The following is a 24,623-nucleotide window of genomic DNA, read 5'->3' as shown; positions in this document are numbered from 1 at the left end:
CATCCACAGTTTAGTGAATGTAATGTCAGTGTTCGAGTTTGAATGTTTTTACTATTCAGAGTCAGTATGATGTTGCTACTCACCTTGAAAAATCCCTACACAGAAAGAATAAAGGGTTTGAAATGGTTGTAGTTCATAATACGGCCCACGTGTTACTGCGGTGAACTAAGCCCTTGTGTTTTTTCATCACCGTTCTCACAGATCGTAAGTCCAATCATAACTTTTCCAATGTGCCAAAAAACACTGGCTTTCAGATGGGCTCCTGTCTGGTAGGAGAGGCAAAGAGAGTGTGAGTCTATATAGTGTACAATCTATCTATCATAGGGTCATGACCCTGGCTGAGGAGGCAATTGGAGGACAAATGCAATACCTTTCTGTTTCTTTGGTCCTCTCTCTCACTCATTCCCTCTCTGTCTCAGTGCGTCAGGACTGTTGCAGGCTGCAGCTGTTCCCCTTGTTTTCTTTGGGTATAATGAGGCAGTGCCGGTGCTGCAGGTTCTCATGATCTAATAGTTGAAGCGTTCAGACAGAGTTCACTCACTCACTGCTGTTTTTTGAGGGGAGACCACAGACGTTTCCTTTGAATGTCTGCTCTCATATCCTCTGTTGCTTTCTCTTTATGAACTTTGATGACTGTTGAGGGTCGTGAGAATTTAAACAAGGGTAAAACAAGTGTAAGAGATGAGCAATACTCTATACTAACTGAAGTATAAAGGTGATTAACAAAAAAAATACTATTTTAAGTAACTATACAACAAGTTAAAAGTTTGGCCTACTTATTCTTTGTAATTATATATATATATACAGTGCATAAGTTGACTAAAAAGAGGGATAAAAAATCATCTTTTGGAAATCTTCATGGATCCAGGATACTATGTATGGATCCTGAAGTTCCCTTGGCCTTTGGAATTAAAATAGCCCCACATCATCACATAGCCTTCACCATACCTAGAGATTGGCATGGTTTTATTTCAGTTACCCTAATAGCTGGTTTGATCTGCATTGAGAAATGATCTTATAGAAAGTACTCCATGCCAATCTCTAGGTATGGTGAAGGCTATGTGATTATGTGGGGCTATTTTAATTCCAAAGGCCAAGGGAACTTTATCAGGATGCATAGTATCCTGGCTCCATGAAGTAACTGGCCTTTAAAAATAAAAATCTGCCTGCCTCTATGGGAATTCAACATAGGGGTATCCAAACTTATGCACCCTGTATTTTAAGAAAGAACATTTATTTATTTACGATACATTATTCATTCACAAAGAAAATTGGTGTCCTTAAAGGTTGGATTTTTCCTAATATTTTTAATTAAGGCATTCAGTTCAATTTCCAAAAGATGATTTTTTATTCCTCTTTTTAGTCAACTTTAGCATGGGCGTCTAAACTTATTATTAGCGTTTAAAAGTTAATAATAAAAATAATGCATCCATCCATCCCTCCATCCATTTACCAAACCGCTTGTCCTAAAAATAATAATCCATCTGTACATCCATCCATCCATCCATCCATCCATATATACGTCCATCCATCCGTCCATCTTAACATCCATCCATCTGTGCATCCATCCATCCAGTAAATACATACATGCTCTGCACATACTGAACATACTTTATGTACACATGCTTTTCATACATACATACATACATACTGTACATACATACAAACATAATGTACATACATACGTAGAATTAAAATGAATTATGTATGGACCTGTTTTAAATATGTTAAATAGTATTAGCATTTAAAAGTTAAAATGAATGACCAAACAAACAAACAAATTTAGAAAGCTATAGCTGGGCCTGAAATAAATCAAGTTAAAGCTGCTCTACTAGCAAAAGCAAATGAGATGATGTCATAATTCATGAAGCGGAAGCAAATATGCAAGTACTCTTTTATTGAGGGTCAGTAGACACAAGGCAAAATACACGGGTGGGCTGGTGGCGCAGGGACTTGATGGTCAGCGTGATGGTGAAGACAGGTGACGGTGAATCCAGTGAAGTGAACATCCAACGCGACGAACACCACGAGAACACCGAACAGGAACAGGAACAGGAACAGGACTGGAATGGCACACGACGACACACACTGAAGACACCAAAACAACGATCTGACAAAGAAAGGAGAGTGCGATGAGTCTATATAGCTGAATGAATTGGCAGCAGCTGGTGAGGGGAATGAGCTGCCACGCCCACTCACACACACCCACACACACAGAACAACAAATACACGAAGAAAACAGTGAATTCATGAACCCTGACAGATGAGTTAAGCAGAACTGCTGCAACTCATTGACAAAACTTACAGTATGCAGTGAATCACCTCTGATCTGAACGCACAGCACTCTGATGGCAATATATTCCTCTCTTAACTCAGACAAATAGATTGGATGTTAGGCCGAGACTCAGTGAGTTGTGTTCATTCATTCATTCAGTCAGTCAAATTCCAAAGTAACAACGCTTAGACAGCAAAAATTAATAAGCACATATTATTTTTACACGTTTTAAATATTATATATAAGCAAGTCAGTGTTAAATGTATTGTACTATTGTTCATTATTTCATGCTCATTCATAACAATAACGTTAATTTATTCTAGAAATATAAATTATGTATATATAGAAATGAATATTAAACTAGATTATAATGTATATTTTAAATATCGACTCCAAATCGCTCCAAATCGACAGTACCAAATCATTGTTTGAGGTTTTATAACACATACTGTGTGGAGGTTTAGCAAGACGTGCGTTTAACCCCTCTTCCCTTCCTCTAATAGAGGGGGTCATTTACTTCAAAGTGACCTCAGCCGCTGTAAAAATATGATGTATTTTCCTGTCGGAGGTTGAGACTTTGGCAGTGAGTTTAGTCTGTAATGTTCAAGGGAATGGTTTTCAAATTTCACAGGGGCCAACATGATATTAATGCAGAGAGACACTTACAAGATGGGTGAAGATTCTGGGACAGAGGAAGTCTTGACCCACAAGAGGGGGGCAGGGAAGCAGTACTAAACCTACAGACGCCTAGAACTGGCACATTTACTGGCACATAAACCACAACAGATCTTCCTGACGGCATCATGCACTCTCCCTCCCGTAAATAGCAAGCTTTTCCTGCCTGTCATGCAAACAGCATGGATGCAGTCTAGACGTTCTCTAGTTAGAGCTGGTGTTAAATAAGAAAGCCTGGGCCTGAGATAAAGTGGGGTAGACATTGCTGAATGCTGTCCAAATGGAAGAAATAAGGAGAAAATCTCAGCCAGATGTTATGAAAAGTGTTTTGTGGAAGAGGTGAGCATTAAGGTTAACAACACACCGATTTGAAGTCAAAGTCAGTGAGGGCCACGTAATCTGCTCTGACAAGACAGTGTGTGTGGGCTCTTCATTAAGGGGTCTTTAGGGTCTTCGTGTAAAGTTTGTAACATACTTTGGTTAAAATTCCTCAATGGTTGTGTAAAACAACACCCTTTTTACCTCCTCAAAAACAGCTCTGTTCACAGCGACCCGTTTTGGTGCATGTCTCTTTAAATGATAATGAGCAACTGCTCACCCCACCCCTCTCTTCCATGGGGGGTGTCACTGTCGACACAAGACACTTAAAGGGGGGGTGAAATGCTATTTCAGATAGATTGACTGAAACTGAGTGTTTCACCCCCCCTTTAAAGTGCTGCCTTGGCAGACAGTATACAAATGGCTGAGGGCAGATATATGCTAATATGGGACAGTCTGTCAGTGGTCGTGGGCGGAGCATGAGCAATACGACATCATATTGCTCAGAAAATCCAAACGGCTTGATTATTGAGACTGTTTAGGTTTTTTGAGGGAAAAAAAGAGGAGTGAATGGATTTTTTTCATTGTATGGTGGTTGCAAACACCATATTAAAGTGAATTTTGCATCCGATGACCCCTTTAAAGCTGTTCTATAATAGCTGCGGTCTATAATACCGCAGTTATGTACCATTATTTTTGTAAATAATGGTACACAACTGTTCAAAACGTGAGGTCAGTAAGATAAAAAAAAGAATATTCACTAAGGCTGCATTAAATTAGTCAAAAGTGAGTGACAGTAAATAAACATTTAGGTTACACTTTATATTTGATGGTCCACTTTAGACACTCTACTAACTATAAGTAACTTTGTAACTACATGTCAACTAACTTATAGTTAGTAGAATGTCAAAAGTGGACCTAGAATCCTAAAAAAATGGATCAGTGTCCTTAATTTAGCAGCACAACTGTTTTTAACATTGATAATGATAATAATAAATGTTTCTTGCACCCACTTTCTTTCAAAAACATTAAAATCCCAAACTTTTGAACGGAATGTTACAGCATCTACTAACAGGGTAATGCTAACCAGCCAAGCCTTGAGCACCTGGCACTTACAATGTTGTCCACTTACGTCATTTTCTCCGAAGACCATCCTATCCATCACACTGACTTTCAGGAAATGTCTGTGCGAAGACCTTGGCATTTCAAGCACGTCATTTTATCAGACTGGTCTATTTCCAACTGTAAACCATGCCCACATCATCAGATTCTGTCTCTCACAGTTGTCTCGAAGAGATATTTATGTATATTTTGACTGCTAGAATATACCCTTCCATCAGTGAGGCACTCTGCTGTGTAATGTTGCCTGCTATTTTGTCCATGTGGTTCCAGGAATGTCTTTCCATGTCCACTCGTTCAGTCCGGCTCAAGCTTTACTGCACAGGCCACATGGAAACATTCTTCTTCACATAAGAAAATGTCAGGAATGACACAAGACTTCTCAAGTCTGACTTGATCACATGATCAACGCAATACTGATGTCTCCCACTAGAGCAGAGTAATCTCTGCACCAATTCAAACATGAATTTTTCATCAAGTCACCATGAAATCAAAATGGAATGAATTTGGAATATTGCCTTATTTATTATAAATGATGATTCATTTCTCTACTCTGATGATGTGTTTACTGGCATGAGGGCGGGACAACCTGTCACTCACATGACATCACAGCAATAGCAAACCACAACGACCCAGTCAATTCCCCATAGACGAAATCAAGTCCCGCCCCTTTTTTTTGTCTTGTTCCAGAAGCCGTTTCACTTGGATGTACGTCTTGAAGAAAAGACTTCCGTTTATATAGCTATATATTGGAAAAATGCACAATAGAATAATTTTAACTAGCAATCTCAGACTTGCAGCATATGAGCTATTAGGTAAAGCCGTGAGAGGATTAGTTGGTATAAATAGATGACCTCTGTGTCAGCTTAAACACTCCAATGGTAAAGTGAGAAGCAAAAATGATATTGTGATGAAAACTAAACATCTTAAAAGATGTTAAAAGCCAGCTAATTAGACCCTGTGAGGCATTGAGGAGTGTGTGAGCGAGGGCTTTGAGTGTGACGGGACAAATGAGCCACTAAATGAGGGCTGATGAAAGCAGTGTGAATTATTCATATTATGGGACAAAGTGTGAAATGATTCTCTCCATCCAGTACAGTCCCTTCAGTTCACACTCACGCCCAGCTGCTTGTGCTTCACATCTACACACCAAACACGCGGGCTCCAGATTTTAAGCTTCACATTTCTGATTCGGAATGATTTTTTTTTTTGTGGTAATCAACATTATGCCACAAATGTTGTCAACTGAGCACAACTCTTACTGAACCCGGAATATTCCTTGAAGTCTGGAGAAAAACCTGGAGAAAAACAGCCGTGGTTATTAGTTTCACATGTAGGCTACCAGAAGACCGTGTCGTAGCAGCTCATAAGAAGGTCAACAAGTTTGGACCGTGTAATGTAGATGGGCAGTCTGGCCTTTCTGTGACGGCAATGAGAATTATGTAATTGAGGAATGTACAGAACTCAAATAGTATCATGTGATATGTGATCATGTGATTTGCGCTAGCATGTGCCGATCACTGGTGCATGTATTATTAACAGAAACCCCCCCACTAAGTTTACCTTTACAAAGCTTAAATTATCAGCGTAATGTATAGCCAATGCAAAAAGGGTAAATACTTGCACAACCCTGTTCATTTTATTCCGCTGTTCTCTTTTTCACCTGTCGTCGGCTCTAGTCATCAGAGCCGTGTTGACAGGCTCTGCTCGTAAGTCTATGTTTCGACCCTGGGAACTGTTTTCACAGTGGAGGTTGAAAGAACACTGGTTTACAAGAGCTGGAAGAGAACCTGGGACTCCTCCAAACTCTGATTCATGGCCACCCTCGCACCTTACCAGCTGTGTCTGACATCAACATCCCACCTTTGACTCAGTGGACATGGGAACAAGTATTTAATCAATGTTTCACAAGTTAACACTTATAAATAAGATAATAAGAGTAAAGAGTATGCATATTTGGCGTGGGCTACTGTCCGAGTAGAGCGCTCCGGGCTTGTAATGTGGCCTGAACCCAGAGTACTCCTCCCTATAGGCCTCCTCTCATGCTGATTGGATATGTTAATTGCTGATTGGAATGACGTGTTGATTCTTGGATAGATTATTTGAACGTGTTCCTCCCGAACTTTAATGAAACATCATATCATTATAGTGAAAGTATCCTGTAGGCCTATGATGCAATTATTTTTGTATCAGGAGCAACTTTTGCTAAGTATTCTGATTAATTATTTTGTCATTTTGCCTCCACGTCCCCCCGTTTGCTGCGAGCTTCTCCTCCTGTCCATACGGTAATCTCTCTACTGTGCGACAGGGAGTCGCGTGGTTATGACGCAATCGTTAGCCTATTTTTACAAAAACTGCTTCTACGGGGCCATAACGTAAGATACAAGGTATGGGGCCTTTTATACATTTTCGTGTTTCTTTAGAAATAAATAATGGACAAATTGAGTCTTTAAACGCCTCAGATGTAAAGTTATTCGCTGTCAAAGTGATGCCAAAATGAATGGGAGTCAATGGAATGCTAACAGCAGGTGATGGTCTGCTAATCAATGGCGGCGCCCGGGGAAGCTTCAGTTTCCGGCTGATGGATTACCCCCTTGGGTTATTATGTGGTAGCTTTATGTAGAATGCTAAATCCCGCTGCTATATGCAAGGTAAGATTAAATTAAATTGTATATTGTATTATGTAAATTGTATATATTCTATAATATTTAAAATCTCAAGTTGCGTCAATAGCAGAGGAGAAAGACTGCGAAATTTAAAAATACTGTTATTGTGTCATTAGTTGTGTTATTAGTTTTAAGAGTTTCTCAGTCGAGAATGTAGTTGTTTGAAGCTCAAATATGTTGTTTATTTATATATATATATATATATATATATATATATATATATATATATATATATAAAAACACTAACAACGAGAAATGTTTAATTTTACAATCTATAGCTTCGGTTAAAAATGAGTATATGAAACATACAAGTTAAAATACATTAATGACTCATTATAACGTTGTACAAACGTCTTCTATAATAAAGTGATTTTGTATGATTTGTAACCTAAGGCGATTACCCATAAAATGTGCTTTGAACCAATCGGATTGCTTTGGTCCTAAGCTCGGACTCATCTCTTCAGTAGGACTCATTTGTTCACCACACCGGCATAAAACCTTTTCCATAATGGAATTTAGTTTTTATTTGACATCTTTTAGAAATGACCACGTTTTGCATCATGTGAATGTTGCCCTCTGCTGGTGTGGAGAATGTATTTACATTTAACATTTTTTGTCATTTACAGAAAGTGAATGGGTAATTTAACATATTTTTAGCATTATAAATGTGTATTAAATAAAAAAAAAATGAAAATATGGAAAACTTTACTAGATTTGCGATGTTGAGAACTGTGGAAACGCGTCATTACAGTCTGTGAAAAGGGTCCATTGACAAAACACATCCATTGCATTTCAAGCTTAGTAAGAATCACATACAGTATTACACATATATGGTCACATGCATGAATTAATTCCTCATACTTGTGCTTTAATACTATAATCCATTTGGGTATGCTTTTAAAAGAAAACAGACAAGCATTGATGTATATCTCAAGTCATTCAGCTATGCCAAATTGAAAAGCAGAAATCAGACAAGCATGTTCAATGAAATATCACACTCAAGTTTATTTGTTTCAGATTTTCTGGGCAGTATGTACAAAAAAAGCAGTATTTACAATGATGATTGCACAGGAAAAGGTCACAGAAGCAGCAGCTCAAAGGAAAGCATAACAATGTCTAAAAATTCATACCCTGTCATCAGCATGGATTTTGTGCTGCATCTTTTTTATTTCCCCAGACAAATTTGACTTCTGCACAGGAACAGCAAATTACAGTCATATACATGGACACTGCAAATAAATGGTAGAATCATGTCTCACCACAAGGGGGCACAGAAGCCCTGCGCAGAGCAAACAAAAGCAGACTAAAACATATTTCAAAAATATTTTTTTATTGATACACAACTGTTCCAAAAGGGGTTTTAGTTATAGTGTTAGCAATTCTTTGTAGTTGTTGTGATTATGTCCAGCCTTTTAGCCCAATATTGGCTGTGTCTGAAACCTCAGTTAGTCAAAGACTTGACAGGCATAATGAATCAGCTTTCAGATAGGCTTCCAAGGCACCTTAATGTCATTTAATGATATATATAGAGGTTTGTGGAGTATTGTTGGCAAAAAAGTACACATCTGTACTGCCTTCAAAATCAACAAACTGATGGCAGCTTGGACAAAATATTGCACAAATATTGGATATGGATGTACCTTTTTGCTTTTCTTACCTTAGTATATTGCCTGCAACTCAGTTATCAGGTTTCAGACAGAGCCAATGTCTGAAGGTGATGATACACAGGGCAACTTTTTGAGCAATGTTGCTGGGCAATCTTGTTGCTTGGGCACTTTCCCATTGAAAATGGGCAATAAATATATATCTGGATAATATAGATCGGTCGTGGGCCCTGTGTCTCATCTGGTTGCCCGTGTATCACCACCTTGAGTATGCCATCAGGACGGATCAATTATGGGAAATGTATAAAACAAACATGGATCAGTAACGACGACTACATTACATCTTAATGGTGTAGGACGAGGGGCGGTATAAAGGCAGTTCAATGGAAGCCAGTAAGGCCAATCATTTATCAGAAATAGATTACAAAATAATCTGCTAAGCTTTCCCCTTCATATATTTTGACACTTAGAGTAAGGCAACTCCAAACCACTCTGTCATATTTAGGCTCCATTCAATGCTTTTTGCCTTCAACAGAAAGAGCAAACATCACATTGACTGATTTTTGGCATTAATGATTGGTTTATAGATTAGCAACAGCACATTTGTTTAACTTACAAGTCTGTTTAGACTTTTTAAAAGAGGACTGGCACCTTGGCACACAGCTCAAACATTAAACCATCTGTATGTTCAAGCGCAAAGCAAAGAATAGCCAGTTTGAATCGAGTCAACATAAAGTCAGAATCTCCACTAGGGATTTTTATACAGTTCGGAAAAAATTGAGAGAAGAGTCACCATGAGGAATGCCGTAAAGAAGATGAAACTCAAGACGTCGCAGCTTTTTATTTATCACAAGCTGCTTATGTGGCAAACAGATAAACAATCAACATGTCGAACTGGTGCATCAAAGCTGAGCATAAACCATGACATACACTACAGTTAGTCCTGCTTGGTCAGCTGGTCAGAAGTGTGTTAGCTCACTGTTGTTGTAACACTGACATGGCTGAATTTCTTATCTGTTTGAGGGTAAGGTAAGGCATCTGCAATGTATCATGTAATATATTCAGAGGGCGTCTCTCACACTTCACCAAACCGTCATGTTTTGACAATAATCAAATGTGAATATGTTCTTTGACTCACACTCATTAAATGCCCTATTTATCCATGCACAAGTGATAATGGCAGATAGACACATTATTTAAGAGTAACAACACTTTTCAGTTTCTGACATATGAGAAAATCTCACCAATAATTATGTGCTATATAAATAAAAGAGCTATGGATGCACATTACTGAGAATCAGTACCATATCAGTTTTTGGCTGATATTAGAATTTTTAAATATCAGTACTGGACAATATTGGATGTGTAAATTGTTTTATTGGATGTATACTGTAATTTGTATAATTGCTTTTTTCCTTTATTTGTATATTTAGATTACCTTTGTCATGTAATGCTCACTTAAAGTGCCCCTATTGTGGATTTTTAAAATTACCTTTCATGTAGTGTGTAACATAGCTGAGTAAAATAAGTGAATGAAAACATCCTGGAAAGTTTTTAATCTGAAAGTGCACTGTATAGAAAGTCTCTCAAAAGTAAGAGTCGACTCTGAGTCAATTAAACGAATCGTTTTTCAAACGAATCCTAAGCCGTTTCGTTGTGACGTCAAGAAGAAACATTAGCATATTGCCCGGCCCACTTATGCAGACACCAGGGAAAACTTGAACCTCAAACACTGCAGCTGATTCCTGTGGATACTGGATAGCATCATGTTGAGAAGACGCTGTGCTCTACAATGTGAAGGTAAAGGCAGTTTTTTTTCACTGCCCAAGGACGAGCATGTGAAGAATCAGTGGTTAAAATTCATCTTTACCACGATACCACAGCAGTATAATCCTAAACTTTTGCTGTGTTCCCTTTATTTTACTGACGACTGCTTTTCAAATCTCATTTCAATGCAGGATTTGCTAAACGCTTGCTCTTGAAAGATGGGTCAGTACTCAGTTAATTTGGACCAACTTGCTCCTCAGAATCCCAACCTGTAAGTATTACTAATTATTGATGTATATATTTTACAGGAATCTTTAAAATATCCAATTTTATAATGTCCATTATAATGCTGTGATACCTTACGCAGTAGCACTTAAAAAGTTACATTTTATTTTTATTTGTTGTTTCTTTACAAATAAGTATAGAATTTTAATACCTGTCATAACATGAAAATAATTTGCAGCTTATCAGATATATTTCTAATATCGGTGCACCCCTACTCAAAATACTATGTAATGACTGAACTGAAATTCAAAACACAGCTTTTTTTTATTAGTTTAAAAACTTTTTGAGTGGAGTTACTCTTAAATAATGTCAAAAGATGTATTGCACAGCTGTTATAAACATTAGATCAAGGGGTTTTACACCTGAAATCTGACTGAAAGAACATCAATAATATCAGAATATGAGAAATGACCCTGTCCCAAATAGTGCATTTGATGTGTACTGTACTTGCAGATGTGCGATGACCGTAGCAAGTCCCATTTGTCATTTTAGGTTTCAGAGGAATACTCTATGCGCCCTGTTGCACAGCCCACCATTTGGGACAGGGCTGAAAATGCTTTCATCGTGCAAGCAGGTGAAATGTCCTTGAGGAGAAAAACTTCACAGAACTGAATTTTAGCACAGTGTTAGGACGTCAAACAACCTGCTAGTTTAGCCACTCATCAGCACAATGACATGTCATTAGACACTGCTACAGAGGAGGTTCTCATTCATTTACTGATGTACTCACAAGGGGGTTAAGGACAAGCCTGAAGGAGGGCTAGTGCACAGTTTCTGGCTGCCTATCCAACTCCTTCCTGTTTCTAGTCAAGTCTGCGAGGGTAGTGAGTGTCCTGATGGAGGCATGGTCACATGATCGTGGTTCCGGGCCATGCACGTTGTCACTCATGCAGCCGACTGGTGTCATCGTCCTCTTCTTCATCAAGTAACGCGAGCTCTCCTTGTCTCTCTAAGGTGTTTCTAATGGAAATGCTGTTCAAACAATATGGTGTGAGACAATAATCAGGCCACTGACACCGCTTTCCACCGCTGGGCTGAACTGTTCTAAAAACAGTAAGGAACGGTTCTAGTTATATTTCCACTTGAGCTTGGTTCGGCACAGCACAATTACAAACTGTTCTCGACCCGGAATTCTCAGCCAACCATGCTGGTAGAATGTGTCTGTTACATGACTACCAATGTCTCTGTACTCTGTAGCTACTAAGTGCCCTATTTAAGCAACATAAACACAATTAATAATAAAATAAAAAAAATATTTGTTCATCCTCCACAATGGTCGCTATTTATTACATCAGACTGGCCTGGATCGGCACATATTGGGATGGTTACACGAAGAGCCCAATGGTGGAAAAGCGGCTTATGTTTTTTAAAGTAATCTCACCAATTTTTTGAAATAACAAGTTTTCTATTTTAATATAGAAAAAAATCCAATGTATTCCTGTAATGGCCAAGCAGATTTTTAAAGCAGAAACTGTGATACATTTTTATTTGATGGATTTTAATTTGGATTTGATTTGATAGCATTTATTTAAAACAGAAATGCACTGTTTACTATAATTGTACTGTATACTATTATTATTATAAATGCACTGCAATGAGATAAATGAGTTTCCTTCTTCTGCTGAACACAAAAGAAGATATTTTGAAGAATGTCTGTAATCAAACAGTTGACCGTAGCCATTGACTTCCATAAGTCAATGGCTACCGTCAACTGTCTGGTTACCAACATTCTTCGAAATATCTTCTTTTTAGTTCAACAGAAGAAAGAAACTCATACAGGTTTGGAACAACTTGAGGGTAAGTAATGGCAACATTTTCATTTTGGGGTGAACTATCCCTTTAACCTAATCTCATTTAGTAATTATTGATTACCTAATAATGATCTATCTCAGTCATAAATTTACTGATTAATTAATTTTGTTTCCATATTAGTTAATAATAGTAGACGAAGTGTTAATGTAGTACTACTACTCATTTATCATGCATAGTTACCAATTAATGATGGACGATTATCTAAAGTGTTACCAAAAAAAAAGTTATGTGGTTAAGTCATAAACTTACAAAACTTAAATCTTAATAATATAATATAGGCAATACAATAGACCAGCCTGTGATATTCAGTTGATGCAACAAAAAGATTCAGTCAAGATAACAGTTTATCTAACCTGTTGATGGATGTCCATGAGGCAGTCAAGCAGGAGAGGCTAGCAGTTCTGCACAGACAGTCACAGAGTTACAACAGACAGACAGAAATGAAGAATGGCAAAGTACATTCACTTGCCCAATACTTGACTAAAGAAGCTGTCATTCTTTATGTGCAAACTGCATGCATTTACACACTTAAATCTGCATGCAGATACAACACTTACATTCAGCATCTTTAGACTAGGCTAGCAAGACTCACCGATGTGGATTTGGGGTCATGCGGTCGCTCAAGTTTGATGCGAATGTCTGTACGGTTCTGCTCCTGGTTCTTTCCACCATCCTGCTGTTGAGTTTTGCCAGGGGCTGGAAAAATAATACATTTATTATACAGAAAGACACACAAACACTACACTGCCAAACAAATATATTGTGTGAATGAAACTCTTTTGTACAGCTTGTTTCTCTCACCAGGAGAGCTCCCCCTACTGGTTGTACTGGTAGTGCTCATGTTGTCCTCAAGCCATGTGCTGTATGTCAATGAGTCTCGTTTATGAGGAGTATCTGCTGATGACAGACTCTCCTGAATGGAACAAATTCAACAAATTGCTCTAGACATACTTACAATACATATGAAGTTTGTTTAAGTGTTTCTAGAGATGTTTATTACTTGTAATGCATTAATGATTAATGTGCTGTTCTCACCATGCCGGTGTCATAGTCCTCTGTAGCCTCTGTTTCGTTCTCCTCTACCACACTAGCAAAGCTGCTGGCATTAGAGGAGGAGCGGGACAGGTCATGAGCCTCAGGAATGGACGGAGCCCGGCAGTAAATGCTTGAACTGCACACACACACATACAAACAAATATAAACATGCTCTTAATGCATTCACTCATAACAAGCATGAAACTTCCATAGTTCTTGCTGTCAGATCACTTACATCCCCCAAAATGCACAACCTACCAAGCACTAAATGTGAGTAAAAGCTGACTTTGGTAAGTAAAGAAAACAAAGTTACTGGTAAATGCAATGGAAAGTGTAATAATAATAGAGTGTTTCTTCCACTGTGGACCATTTTGGCCTTGTGGAAATTTTCACACTCTCACTAGTTTACTTTGATGTCCAACAGTGGACAATTTTAACCGTGTTCATTAATATTTCCACAACATCTCAAATTACAGAAGTGAAGTTAGCAAGCATTTTGAGTACCCAAATACACACAATTAAATATTATTTTTCACTTTTGCATAATTTGAAAAAAATATTCAAGCTTGTTTGGACACAACACACAATAATTTTTTTTAAGTGTAAATATTATGCTTATTTACAAGTTCATAATTTTTATTTTTGGGGTCTATTTACATTAAAAACATAATTTTTTGCATCCCGTACATTGCTGCAGAGCCTCTTCTCACCCTCTATCTGAAATGTCCTGTTTTAGTCCCTGCCTCTTTAAAGCTTGCTTTTCTGAAAAAAGCCCAGTCTGCTCTGATTGGTCAGCAGGCCTAGTCTGTTGTGATTAGTCAACCACTTAAGGGGCGGTCAAACTTGCACTATTCGTTCAATTGACTTCCATTCAAACGCATGCGGATGCGTCAGACCGGGCACGCAAGCTAATGCAAAAATCGTCGCATTTCGCTGCGGCCCAAAGTTCAAGTTTGGTGAGCTCTGACCTGCGAATTCGCATCACGTGAAAACGTGTGACCAGTAGAAGATCGATACGTCATGGTATGACCTTTTGGTTGAATTAAAAGAATTTTTACATTTTTTCAGTAAAGTCAATTTTTACATTTTTAGTGTATTACTATTGGTTATATGTTGAATTCATGTTTATAAAAAAGACGCTGCAGAGCGTGACGTCATATCACGACCGTTGCTTTGTCCGAAGAAATTTTGCAGGCTCAAAATCTAGTGTGACCGCGGCTTTAAAGCATGTGTCGGAAATGTAATGCCCCATTACCATAATTGGGTTTCTGCTTCCGAGGCTTCATGAGCTGCTGTGAAGAGTATTATCTATAGTATCTATGACGTCTATATTTGAAGTCCTCCCAGCAAAAAAAAAAAAAAAAAAAGTCACACTGTTCTTTGAAGGTGGGCTAAAGCAAGCATTAGCAAATTTAAACCAGTAGCATTGTGCAAATTTATAACATGGTGACGTAGCCAAGTCATGGAAATAATGGCAGGACTACAACAAAGCGTTTCAGGCAAGTATTGTCTTATCTGCCGTGGACTGCTTTGCAACTTTGCAGATCGTTAACACGCACAAACAGCTATATTTCACACTAATGGAAAGGTAAAATAAAAAAGAATAGTTGTATTCTTCATATAACAAAAGTTGAAATCAACCCCTGAGATGTAAAAATATATATGGTTTAAGGCAAATTCATAGTTAGATCCTCACTGATAAATGTGAGCAAATCATATAATCACTTTTCACTTTACCTGTTCTTAGTAATGAGGACCTCAGGAGAGCTCTGATTGGAGGAGTTTTCAGACTTGGGTTCCTGGGAGGCGTGGCCACTGTCAGGAGTCTTCTGTGTGCTGGGGGAGCTCTCCCTACTAACGCACACACACACTGACCGTTAGAGGGCAGCATAAGCATTATGTTTGCAAATCTACAAGTCAACCATGAGGTGAAGGAGTCCAAGCTCAACTGCAGTCAACTAAAAATTAGGTTTGGTTAGATACAACAACACATGCTGTTTCACATCACTACACTGAAACACATGAGTTCAGAGCAACATCATTCAAGGGGCCTGTAAGTATTAAAGCACATTTGACAAAGGCCAGCTCATGCAAAATCCGTACAACAGACATTTGATTGGCTGAAAAATGAGCAGACCACCAATCAGCTAGCATAGATTTTGCATGTGCGACCAGTTGAATGTGCTTAAGGCCATAATTCATAGCATTTCAGATGCATTTCTATGGCCAGGTAAGGTAAGCAGCTAGTCTATGGTTAAAGAGGTGGTATTCTATGGTAGCATTTATACTTGGAGGGATCCACGATGAGCCTCCCATTCTTGAGAGTGACGCTGGGTAGAGAGAGACAGAGCACTGTCCTGTCCTCTGACAACAGAGCGGCAATTCTTCACCAAACACATAAACACACATAAAAGGAAGGAGTTCAGTGTAATATTATGCTTTATGTTCTGCCTCTATTTTTATCAAATGTAATTTTCTCAAAAGAGGTAAATAAATGTATTGTTTATAATTTGCATGTACATGTGCATGATCAATCAATGATGAAGATTGTTGGAACATTTCGATTCTGTCAGTACTGACAATTTCATAAACCAGCTTAATAACTCTCTTTAACTGGCCCAAGCCATCAAGTCATTCTTTTTGTTGAGTCCTGCTCTCGCCAAAACACACACAAACTCTATCATTCAAAAGTTTGGGGTAGGTAAGATATAAAAATATATATATTTGAAAGTCTCTTATGCTCACCAAATCTTCATTTATTTGATAAAAAAAAAAATACAATAAAAACAGTAATATTGTAAATATAAATTGTAATGAAATGTAGTTTATTCCTGTAATGGCAAAACTGAATTTTCAGCAGCCATTGCTGCAGTCTTCAGTCACATGATGCTTCAGAAATCAATCTAATATGCTGTTTTGATGCTCAGGAAACATCTCTTATTATTATCAATGTTGAAACAGTTGTGCCTTAATATTTCTGTGGAAACCATAATACTATTTTTCAGGATTCTTAACAGCATTTTTTTTTTTTTGGTAACATTACAAATGTATTTGCTGTCACTTTTGACCAATTTAATGCATCCTTGCTGAATAAAAGTATTAATTCCTTTGAAAATCAAACAATCAAATGGTAGTGTGTGTGCATGAATTTCACAGAAGACCTTTCTTCTGCAAGCAGGTGTATGCACAAGGGTCACTAGGTCTTGAAACCAGTACTGTCTGAATCTGTGATACTGTAATGCTCCACAATTGCAGCTCCAGAAGTTCAGAAGTGTTCTCATCCTCTTACCTTTTCTCCTGGACCTCCTGGATGTTCTCAATGCCGATAGCGCTGCTACGTCGAGAGTTGAAGGGTCCTGACTTTTTCCTAGTTGGGCTTTTTCCAGGAATGATCAAAGACTGTGGGAGGGAACAAGAAGTTCAGTGAGCCGAGGATTCAAACATAGATACAGTATCACCTTCACACTGATGGCCACCATGTGGTCTCAAAGGAAACTTTAAAGATATTACATTCTGTATAGGACAGGTTTATTTTATACCACTTGCAACTGTGGTCTGTAATTTCGTATATCTGTGGCGTGGTCCAGTCTTTGTGAGAACAAAATACACTGTTTCGTAGTTTGACCGGCAGGGTGGATGTGAAGTGTGTGCTTGAGGGTTTGGAGATGAAAGATGGGAGCAGGATCTCCTGAGCTTCACTGGACGGCTGTGTTCTCGCTGGGGACACTTTGTTCTCTTCAAGCCTGAGCGCTGGGATTTTACAGCTACTGCTTTATGACTTCAAATGAAAGGCCTTCAAAAAAGGCTTTTATCTAAAATGGCTTCAAAGGCTTCGGAAAGACTCTGTTGCCTTTTTCTTTTGTGTTTCTACACTATTAGCTCGCAAAGAGTGTACAATTATCAGACGAGGGGATAGAAATACACAACACCACATGTAGTACACAACACCACATGACAAGAAGTGACACTGGACATTCAAACATAGCAGAGCAATGCATGACACACAGGAAGTGATGCTGAAAGGGGAGCTTGAAGAAACACTGAAATAATGCTGCTAAATGTAGATGAATCTAGATGGGTTGTAAAGAACAGTGTTAATGGATATAAAAATGTGCAAAATGACTCTCTGACTGAACAATGCTTTCGGTTGGATATGGTGTGTTTAGAAAGACTGGATTATGTGGCATGAAGATCTGCATGGAACAACTGTTAAAATGATGGATGCACGATATGTCAGTTCCATATCAGTTATTGGCCGATATTAAAGATATTTTTATTTATTGTAATTGGCTGATATTGGGTATTTATTTGTGCATGCTCATTTCCTCTTCTTTTACAATTAGATGAACTTTTTCATCATGTAAACCTCTAAATTATAATTAATTAGTTAATAATAATTAATTTAACAATGTAAATGTAATACTTGGCAAATCTCAAAATTAATATACATTTTTCATAATTTTATGATGCTTAAATTCACTTGTAGCTTTTAAAATGATTGGTGTTATTTTTTTGCTATTTTACTATTTTTATTTATTCAGACAAAATAGTATAGAATTTTAATATAGACATTTATCGGTAATCTGCCATAAAAAATGATTATATAGAATATTATTATCAGCTTATTGGTATCTGCCATAATTTATTGTTGCAACAAATTAAAAATGAAATAAAATGGAATAAATAACTTAAATTAAATAACAATAAATTAAAACAAAAAATATATCATTATAATGTTAGATGTAGACTTGTAGATGTAGTCAAGTGCCTTATTATTATTAGTTAAATGCCTTATTCAATAAGAAACATATAGGTGTGCTGCTGTGCACACACTGGTGTCAATTGTTGCTGACAAAACATTATAAATATGTATTTCCAGACAATTTCCAGAGGACAAACAAATAACCGTTAGTACTAAAAATTTTAAACAGTGCAAACAATTAATCTGAATGCGCATCTATCCCTCAAATCCTCGTCTTTATTTGAGTAAAATTAAATATGGCATCAGCCCTGACTATGAAGTTCCATAATCCTATTTTTATATTGTTAGGATGAGTGCATTGAGAACAGAGAGTTAAAGGGGCTCTCGCTGACTGTATCAGCAGCTGTATGGTGTAAAAGTGATGTTCAGGTCATGCAGTGAGAACGAATGATGCAGATGAGAGAGGAGTGAGAGTTATACATGAACCTCTTCTATGGTTCCTATTCCTATGGCACTGCCACGCCGTCCATATTTACTGGGACTTTTGCCTGGGACAAGCAATGACTGCACAGAGCCCACAGAGAAAGAGAAAGAGAAGGAGAGAAATTATGAGTCCATGCAGCAGGTTATGTGTTATACAAACAAAGTAGGCTACAGACATCTGTTAGAGGGAGCATGAACAGGAAGAAAAAAAGCTGTCATAAGCACAACAGAGGTAGCCACATGAGGAGAAAAGGGCCGGAGGAACTTCAGCAGGTCCCGGGACCTGTGAAGTACAAGAAAGCAAAAGTAGTAGCACACAGCACACCATTGGAGACAACGGGACAGTTGACATTTCAACACGGTTTAACAGTTAGTCAGGTTAACATTATCGGAACAGGTTAAGTCAGACGAGAAAACTCATATACATCATGCTGTTAAATAAACATTAATGCAATGTTATTTGTAACTGGGCTCTATTTAATTTGACCTGTTGATATGCTAAAACTCGCAATAATTCGCAAAAATTGTTTCCCTCAAATTGTATCATAGATCATTGGTTCTCAACTGGTGGGTCATGATCCGAAATTGGATTGTTTAAATTAAGTAAAGTAAACAGAATTTACAAACTGTCGCTATACAGTTTGTTACATTGTTATTCATTTCGCATATTGTTGGATTAATGGACGCTGCAGCTCCATTGGGATTTTGAGGACGTTTCTATTTACACTAAAATAAATTAAAATAAAAAAGATAATTCACAACACTGTCAATTTTACTATCGATAATTCTTTTTTATGTTATTAATTTTGCCTTAATTTTGATATTGGTGGATTTATGCACTTTTCGGTATCAGTGTGATTGTAAGCATGTTTTTATTTACTTGATTATGGTAGATCATTTTGGTATGTGTTGGGGTGTCACTTGATGACCAATATATTGTCCTGAAGCAAAAACCAGTTGAGAACAGTCACAGGAACCTTAATGGGGTCCCCTCATCGACGGCCCTGGCTGTTATAATCACCATGGGGGATGAATCACTTTATGCAATTTCTAATTTCAACTTCTAATTTTTGAATTTTTAAGTCCCAATAGTCAAAACATGGTCTATATTCTCCATTGCGTAACCTGCTGTGAAGGTCAAAAAAGTTCATTTGACTGACGTGGCATATGATAGTGCTATAAATAACAGAAACATTAACTTTGACAAAGGCATGGCTCAGTAACTCTGAAGTCTGTTCCAGCGTGAGTCCCTCTGGGGAAAGATTTCACTAGGCTCATATGAGTTTTGCTTACGAGGGGCACTGGCATGACTTAGCATGGCCTTCAGTGTGTGATAGTCCCCAGGGCAAGGAGCAGCACCATAAGAGCCACTGCACTTGATGGAGCAAGAGTTGGCTGGCCGAAGAACGCTGTCTCTGCACTTATCTTGTGCGATAACCATACTTACCGACAGCACACCTGCATATTAAAACATTAGCACAGCAGAATCCATTCAACATTCACACACACACACACACACACATATATAATTCTCTTTGCAGGTCCTTATGTGGTGCTGATGTGCGGCTGATCCTGTGGGGGATGTAATAGGTCAAAACATTCACAACTGTCTTTATACTAACACTGCTGGCAGGCCGCCTTATCCTACATCTAGATCAGATAATATTCATTCCTGAGAGACACTGGAAGGAAAATAACAAAACAAAATCTCACATGACCCCTAGACGATCTGACAGTATTTCATTCCCTCATGAGCAACATGCAACACATTCATAACTTTATATCATGCACCTCTCAAAGGACCCCATCCACCATAACACACACACACACCTCCTGTGATGACAGAGTGGTTAAATGAGTTACAGTCTTCTCTGGGGCAAACTCAAATTCAGGTAACATGCTTTTGGGTCAATGACATATTTATACTTAAAAAAAAAAAAAAACTATTTTAAAACATCTGTGCCAAGCTCTCAGAAATGTATTTGTGATGGATTTGAAAAACTTTTCAATTTAATGACTTGAAAAAATGTAATGTGATCCAATCATTATTATTGTCAAGAAGGTTTTTAAATATATATATTTTCAAGGTAATACTAATATTACATTTTTTATGAATCTCACAAATCGTTTATTCATAAATATAATATTTTTTTAATGGGAGTCACCACGTGACATTTTGCAACCTGAACTAATCTTATCTGATATTTTAAGAGATGTATTGATCTTGACATACAGTCATAAGGGTCTTTAAATTAAATAATAATTTCTATAGTAAGCGGTTTTGTTCAAATAAATTATTATATTACTGTTGAAGGGTTAAAATTTAAGAATCTATTTCAGATATGCTTCCTTACATAACATCACAGTGAAGAATACTGATTTTAGCTTTTAAGGTTAAGATCTCAGCAAAGTTGCAATTCCTGTTTTCTTTAATGGCTCTTCGAGCCCCAGTTTCACTCAGACTGATGGGATTAGCACACGAATGATTCACTGAGAATCTCACCTTTTGTTACCTTAACCTGTATACTCATTTACATGCTTTGTTTGAATTTGTCTCCACCCCCAAAAGTCCCTCCTCCTAAAATGCCTATAAGATAACATGTAAAGTTATGTTAGATCAGATCATGTTGGAAGTTTCTACAGCCGCGTACAGCGGAGTTCTCAATAAAGAATAACTTCAGTTGAACACGATCCCGACTGTCTCACTGGTCTCTGCTTCGATCAAAGAAAACTTTACAACACTGTTTAACATTTATGTAAATGGCAACATTTCTTTTAAAGGGGTAATGAATTGAAAAAAATACATTTTCCTTGATCTTTGTGCTATAAAAAAATCTGAGTTTCAGAAATCAAAACTTCCTCATTAAATCCAAAATCGGCTTTTATTGAAAAAAAAAAAGCTCCCAAAACAACTCGTTTTGAATTTTGTCACATTATTACATCATCGTGCGACGAAACTCCACCTCTGCAGAAGATGGCTACTTCTACATCACTGCCTCTTTAGCCCCGCCCACCAATTCACACAATTGGCCTTCTTTGTGATCCTAAGCAAGGATGAACTTTATTTTGTAACACAGTAAAAGTTATCCTGTCAACTATAACTGTGGTAACTCCAAGAACTCACAGTAAACTTAATTTGCCACAACCAAGACCTATAAGCATATGTAATATGCATAAATGTTTCACAGTTGGCTTATGCTTCAACTATGTAGAGATAAACACCTTTCTGTAGTGTTTTCCTTTCAACACAAATATATAATGTAATAAAATACGATACTATCTCACAAATACATAAGGAATAAATATAAATATAAATAAAGATGACTAATTACCAAGCTGCCGACAAGTGTCCTTGGTATTTGAGGTGTAGGTCTGTCTTTTAGTGTTTTGGTTAAAAACAGGATAGAAAATAGCTTATTACTTCTAAATTAGGATGTTTTTTTCATGTAAAAATCTGAATAAAAATGCTAACATTATAAGTGGACCTTAAGTTCATGCCCCCTTTAAGTTTTCTTTTCAAGAATTTTATTAAGGCTTTTTTTTTCATCATGAAAAAATTATCAAGACATTTTTGTATCACCCTGACATTTTTGACTAAAAAATGAATATGAATGGCTTTTTAAATGTACTTTTGAATAAGTTAATGTCATTGACCCTTTTAACTCAGGAAATATTGACTGTTGCTAGAGCAGCGCACACGAGCAAGGCCAGTGAATTAAGTGATCCTTTCAAGAAACATTCCTGAGGTAAACTCAACGGTAATAAGTGAAAGATTCCAGTGAAATACAGACTGAGAATATCAGTGGCTGTAGAGATGACAAAAAAAAAAAAAAGAATGATGGGAATGAGGAAAAAAGGGACTCGTGCATGAGGGCAATTATTAAGTTGAGGTTGTTTGATTAATCATGAAATATTTCGCCTTTGTTGTGTTGTTTGTCTTTAGTTAGTTTAGCAACTCAAGCTTAAGTTTCAGTGTAGTCAGGAATTAGTGAAGTATGTGTAACCAGGACTGGGTTTTTTACCTCATAGTGGAGGGTAGTGAGGGGACTAGCATAGTTTTGCCCATTAGGAAGCCTGTAGGGGGGTTACTTACTATCCCAGGGGGTTTGGGGGTCTCTGGTGAGAGGTGGTTGATGTTGTTGTGGGTGAAACTGCCGCTGTGACTATTGGAGACTGAGTACTTCCTGATATTGAGGCCCATGGTGTCCAGAGACTGGCTCCTGCTGCGGATCACCCGCTACAGCACAGGGAGAGATGAGGAGGAGACACGGTGAGCAGCGGCAGGTCAGGGTGGGCCAATGGAGTGGGTCTGAAGCCAATCAATCAAGTTGCTAAAACAACTCAAGCAACACCTGAGTGAACCACAGGTGAGGAGAGAGTGCAGTTTTGTCCGTAAAAGAAAAAGCATGTGGCCAGAGAGAAGAAGGATGATGATATGAAGCCTGAGCACAGGAAGTCACTGAAAGGATGGCTAAGAGCTACCGAAGCTAGCTGTGTAAGAGTGTAAATGGATATTGATTAAACATCACCCGCTAAAGTGCTGCCCGATTTTTAAGGGAAAATCCCAGAATGCCACAACCACAGAAGAGCTGGAGAACATCCTTTATGCTAATGTGTTTGTCTACAGACAGCTGCTGAAGAAAACTGTGTGAATGAGTGGTTGCGGAAGCAAATAAAATAGGTTAAAAGGGATAATGAAAATGATTTTTGAGAAATCGGATAGATTTTTATGTCTGGATGACCACAATCAATGCGTGAACACCACTGGACACATTCAATTATAAACCCGGCTGTCGAGCACATACAAACAGTCTGTCTATAATGAATTATAAGCCGTTTGAATTTTGAAGAAATTGTGTCTTCTTGAATAATAACCTCGGTAACACTTTAGTTTAGGGTCCAAATCTCACTTTTAATTAGCATGCACATTACAAGGATATTGGCTGTTTATTAGTTCTTATAAAGCACATATTAATGCCTTATTCTGTAGGACCATATTCTACATGCCTTTATCCTACCCAATAACTAAACTTAACAACTACCTTACTAACCAATAATAAGCAGCAATTTGAAGTTTATTGAGGCAAAAGTAATAGATAATAGTTGGTTAATAGTGAGAATTGAACCCTAATCTAAAGTGTGACCATAACCTCTATATACCAGGGTTATTAAAGTTAACTAAAACCATAAAAAACATAAAATAAATGTTAACTGAAAATAAATAAAATACAAAAAAATGTTGTATTTCAGCTAGTTGCCAAAGCAACATTTCTCATTTTCAATTAGTTTAACTTGATAAAAACTGAAAACTGAAATGAAAAAAATTAGACAAAACTATACAGACATACGACACAATTTGACGACACAAAACTTTAACTCAAATTAAAATGACAACAGAAAATACAAAAAATAAAATCTTATTCAAAATATATTAAAAAAATCTCAATAACACTACAATATACTCATCACGCATAATTCTACATATTACAGGAAAATATCTGTGTACGATATGATTAATCATGTACTACTGATTCATTTGCAAAGTATTTTAGGAAGCAAAATAGTGTAGAGCCCAAGATAATTCTCATGAGTGTATCTATGTTCAACAATGTGCTAATAGGACTAATTAGTGTAAATTATGGTAATGAGTGATTTAATTTAGGTAGCATTGGATACATCACTTGGTAGCTGGAGTCATAAAGGTGGCACCATCTAAATCCCAAGAGAGAAAAGAAATGCTACCGTTCATTTAGAACAACAGCAGCAAGATCAAAAAAGACAATCTGAACGAACGACTCATCTCACGTCCTTTAAAGATTCATGAGTGCTAACATGACTGTAAAACAACCAGAATACACCACGTCCACCATTCACACACAAGC

At 37.4% G+C, this 24,623-nt stretch overlaps 1 protein-coding gene across 2 annotated transcripts in view; it reads right to left on the bottom strand.

Annotated features, from left to right (window-relative positions):
* Nucleotides 1-10,835: 10,835 nt before the first annotated feature.
* The window catches only part of rap1gapa (RAP1 GTPase activating protein a), a 76,521-nt gene continuing 62,733 nt past the window's right edge, over nt 10,836-24,623 (bottom strand). Inside the window, exons 17-25 of one of the 2 annotated variants that reach the window (XM_081387617.1) lie at nt 22,835-22,978; nt 16,846-16,955; nt 15,845-15,940; nt 15,294-15,410; nt 13,557-13,692; nt 13,323-13,434; nt 13,114-13,217; nt 12,875-12,922; nt 10,836-11,681 (exon numbers count right to left, since the gene is read on the bottom strand). In XM_081387617.1, the coding sequence (XP_081243743.1) occupies nt 12,914-12,922; nt 13,114-13,217; nt 13,323-13,434; nt 13,557-13,692; nt 15,294-15,410; nt 15,845-15,940; nt 16,846-16,955; nt 22,835-22,978 (828 nt within the window). In that variant the 3' untranslated portion in view covers nt 10,836-11,681; nt 12,875-12,913. The remainder of the gene's footprint in view (nt 11,682-12,874; nt 12,923-13,113; nt 13,218-13,322; nt 13,435-13,556; nt 13,693-15,293; nt 15,411-15,844; nt 15,941-16,845; nt 16,956-22,834; nt 22,979-24,623) is intronic. The other variant, XM_081387616.1, reaches the window with a different exon arrangement.

The sequence above is a fragment of the Scardinius erythrophthalmus genome, assembly GCF_964197995.2.
Source record: "Scardinius erythrophthalmus genome assembly, chromosome: 15".
Classification (NCBI taxonomy): domain Eukaryota; kingdom Metazoa; phylum Chordata; class Actinopteri; order Cypriniformes; family Leuciscidae; genus Scardinius; species Scardinius erythrophthalmus.
Note: the sequence above shows the minus strand (reverse complement) of the source record. Positions and strands in the feature narration are given on the sequence as shown.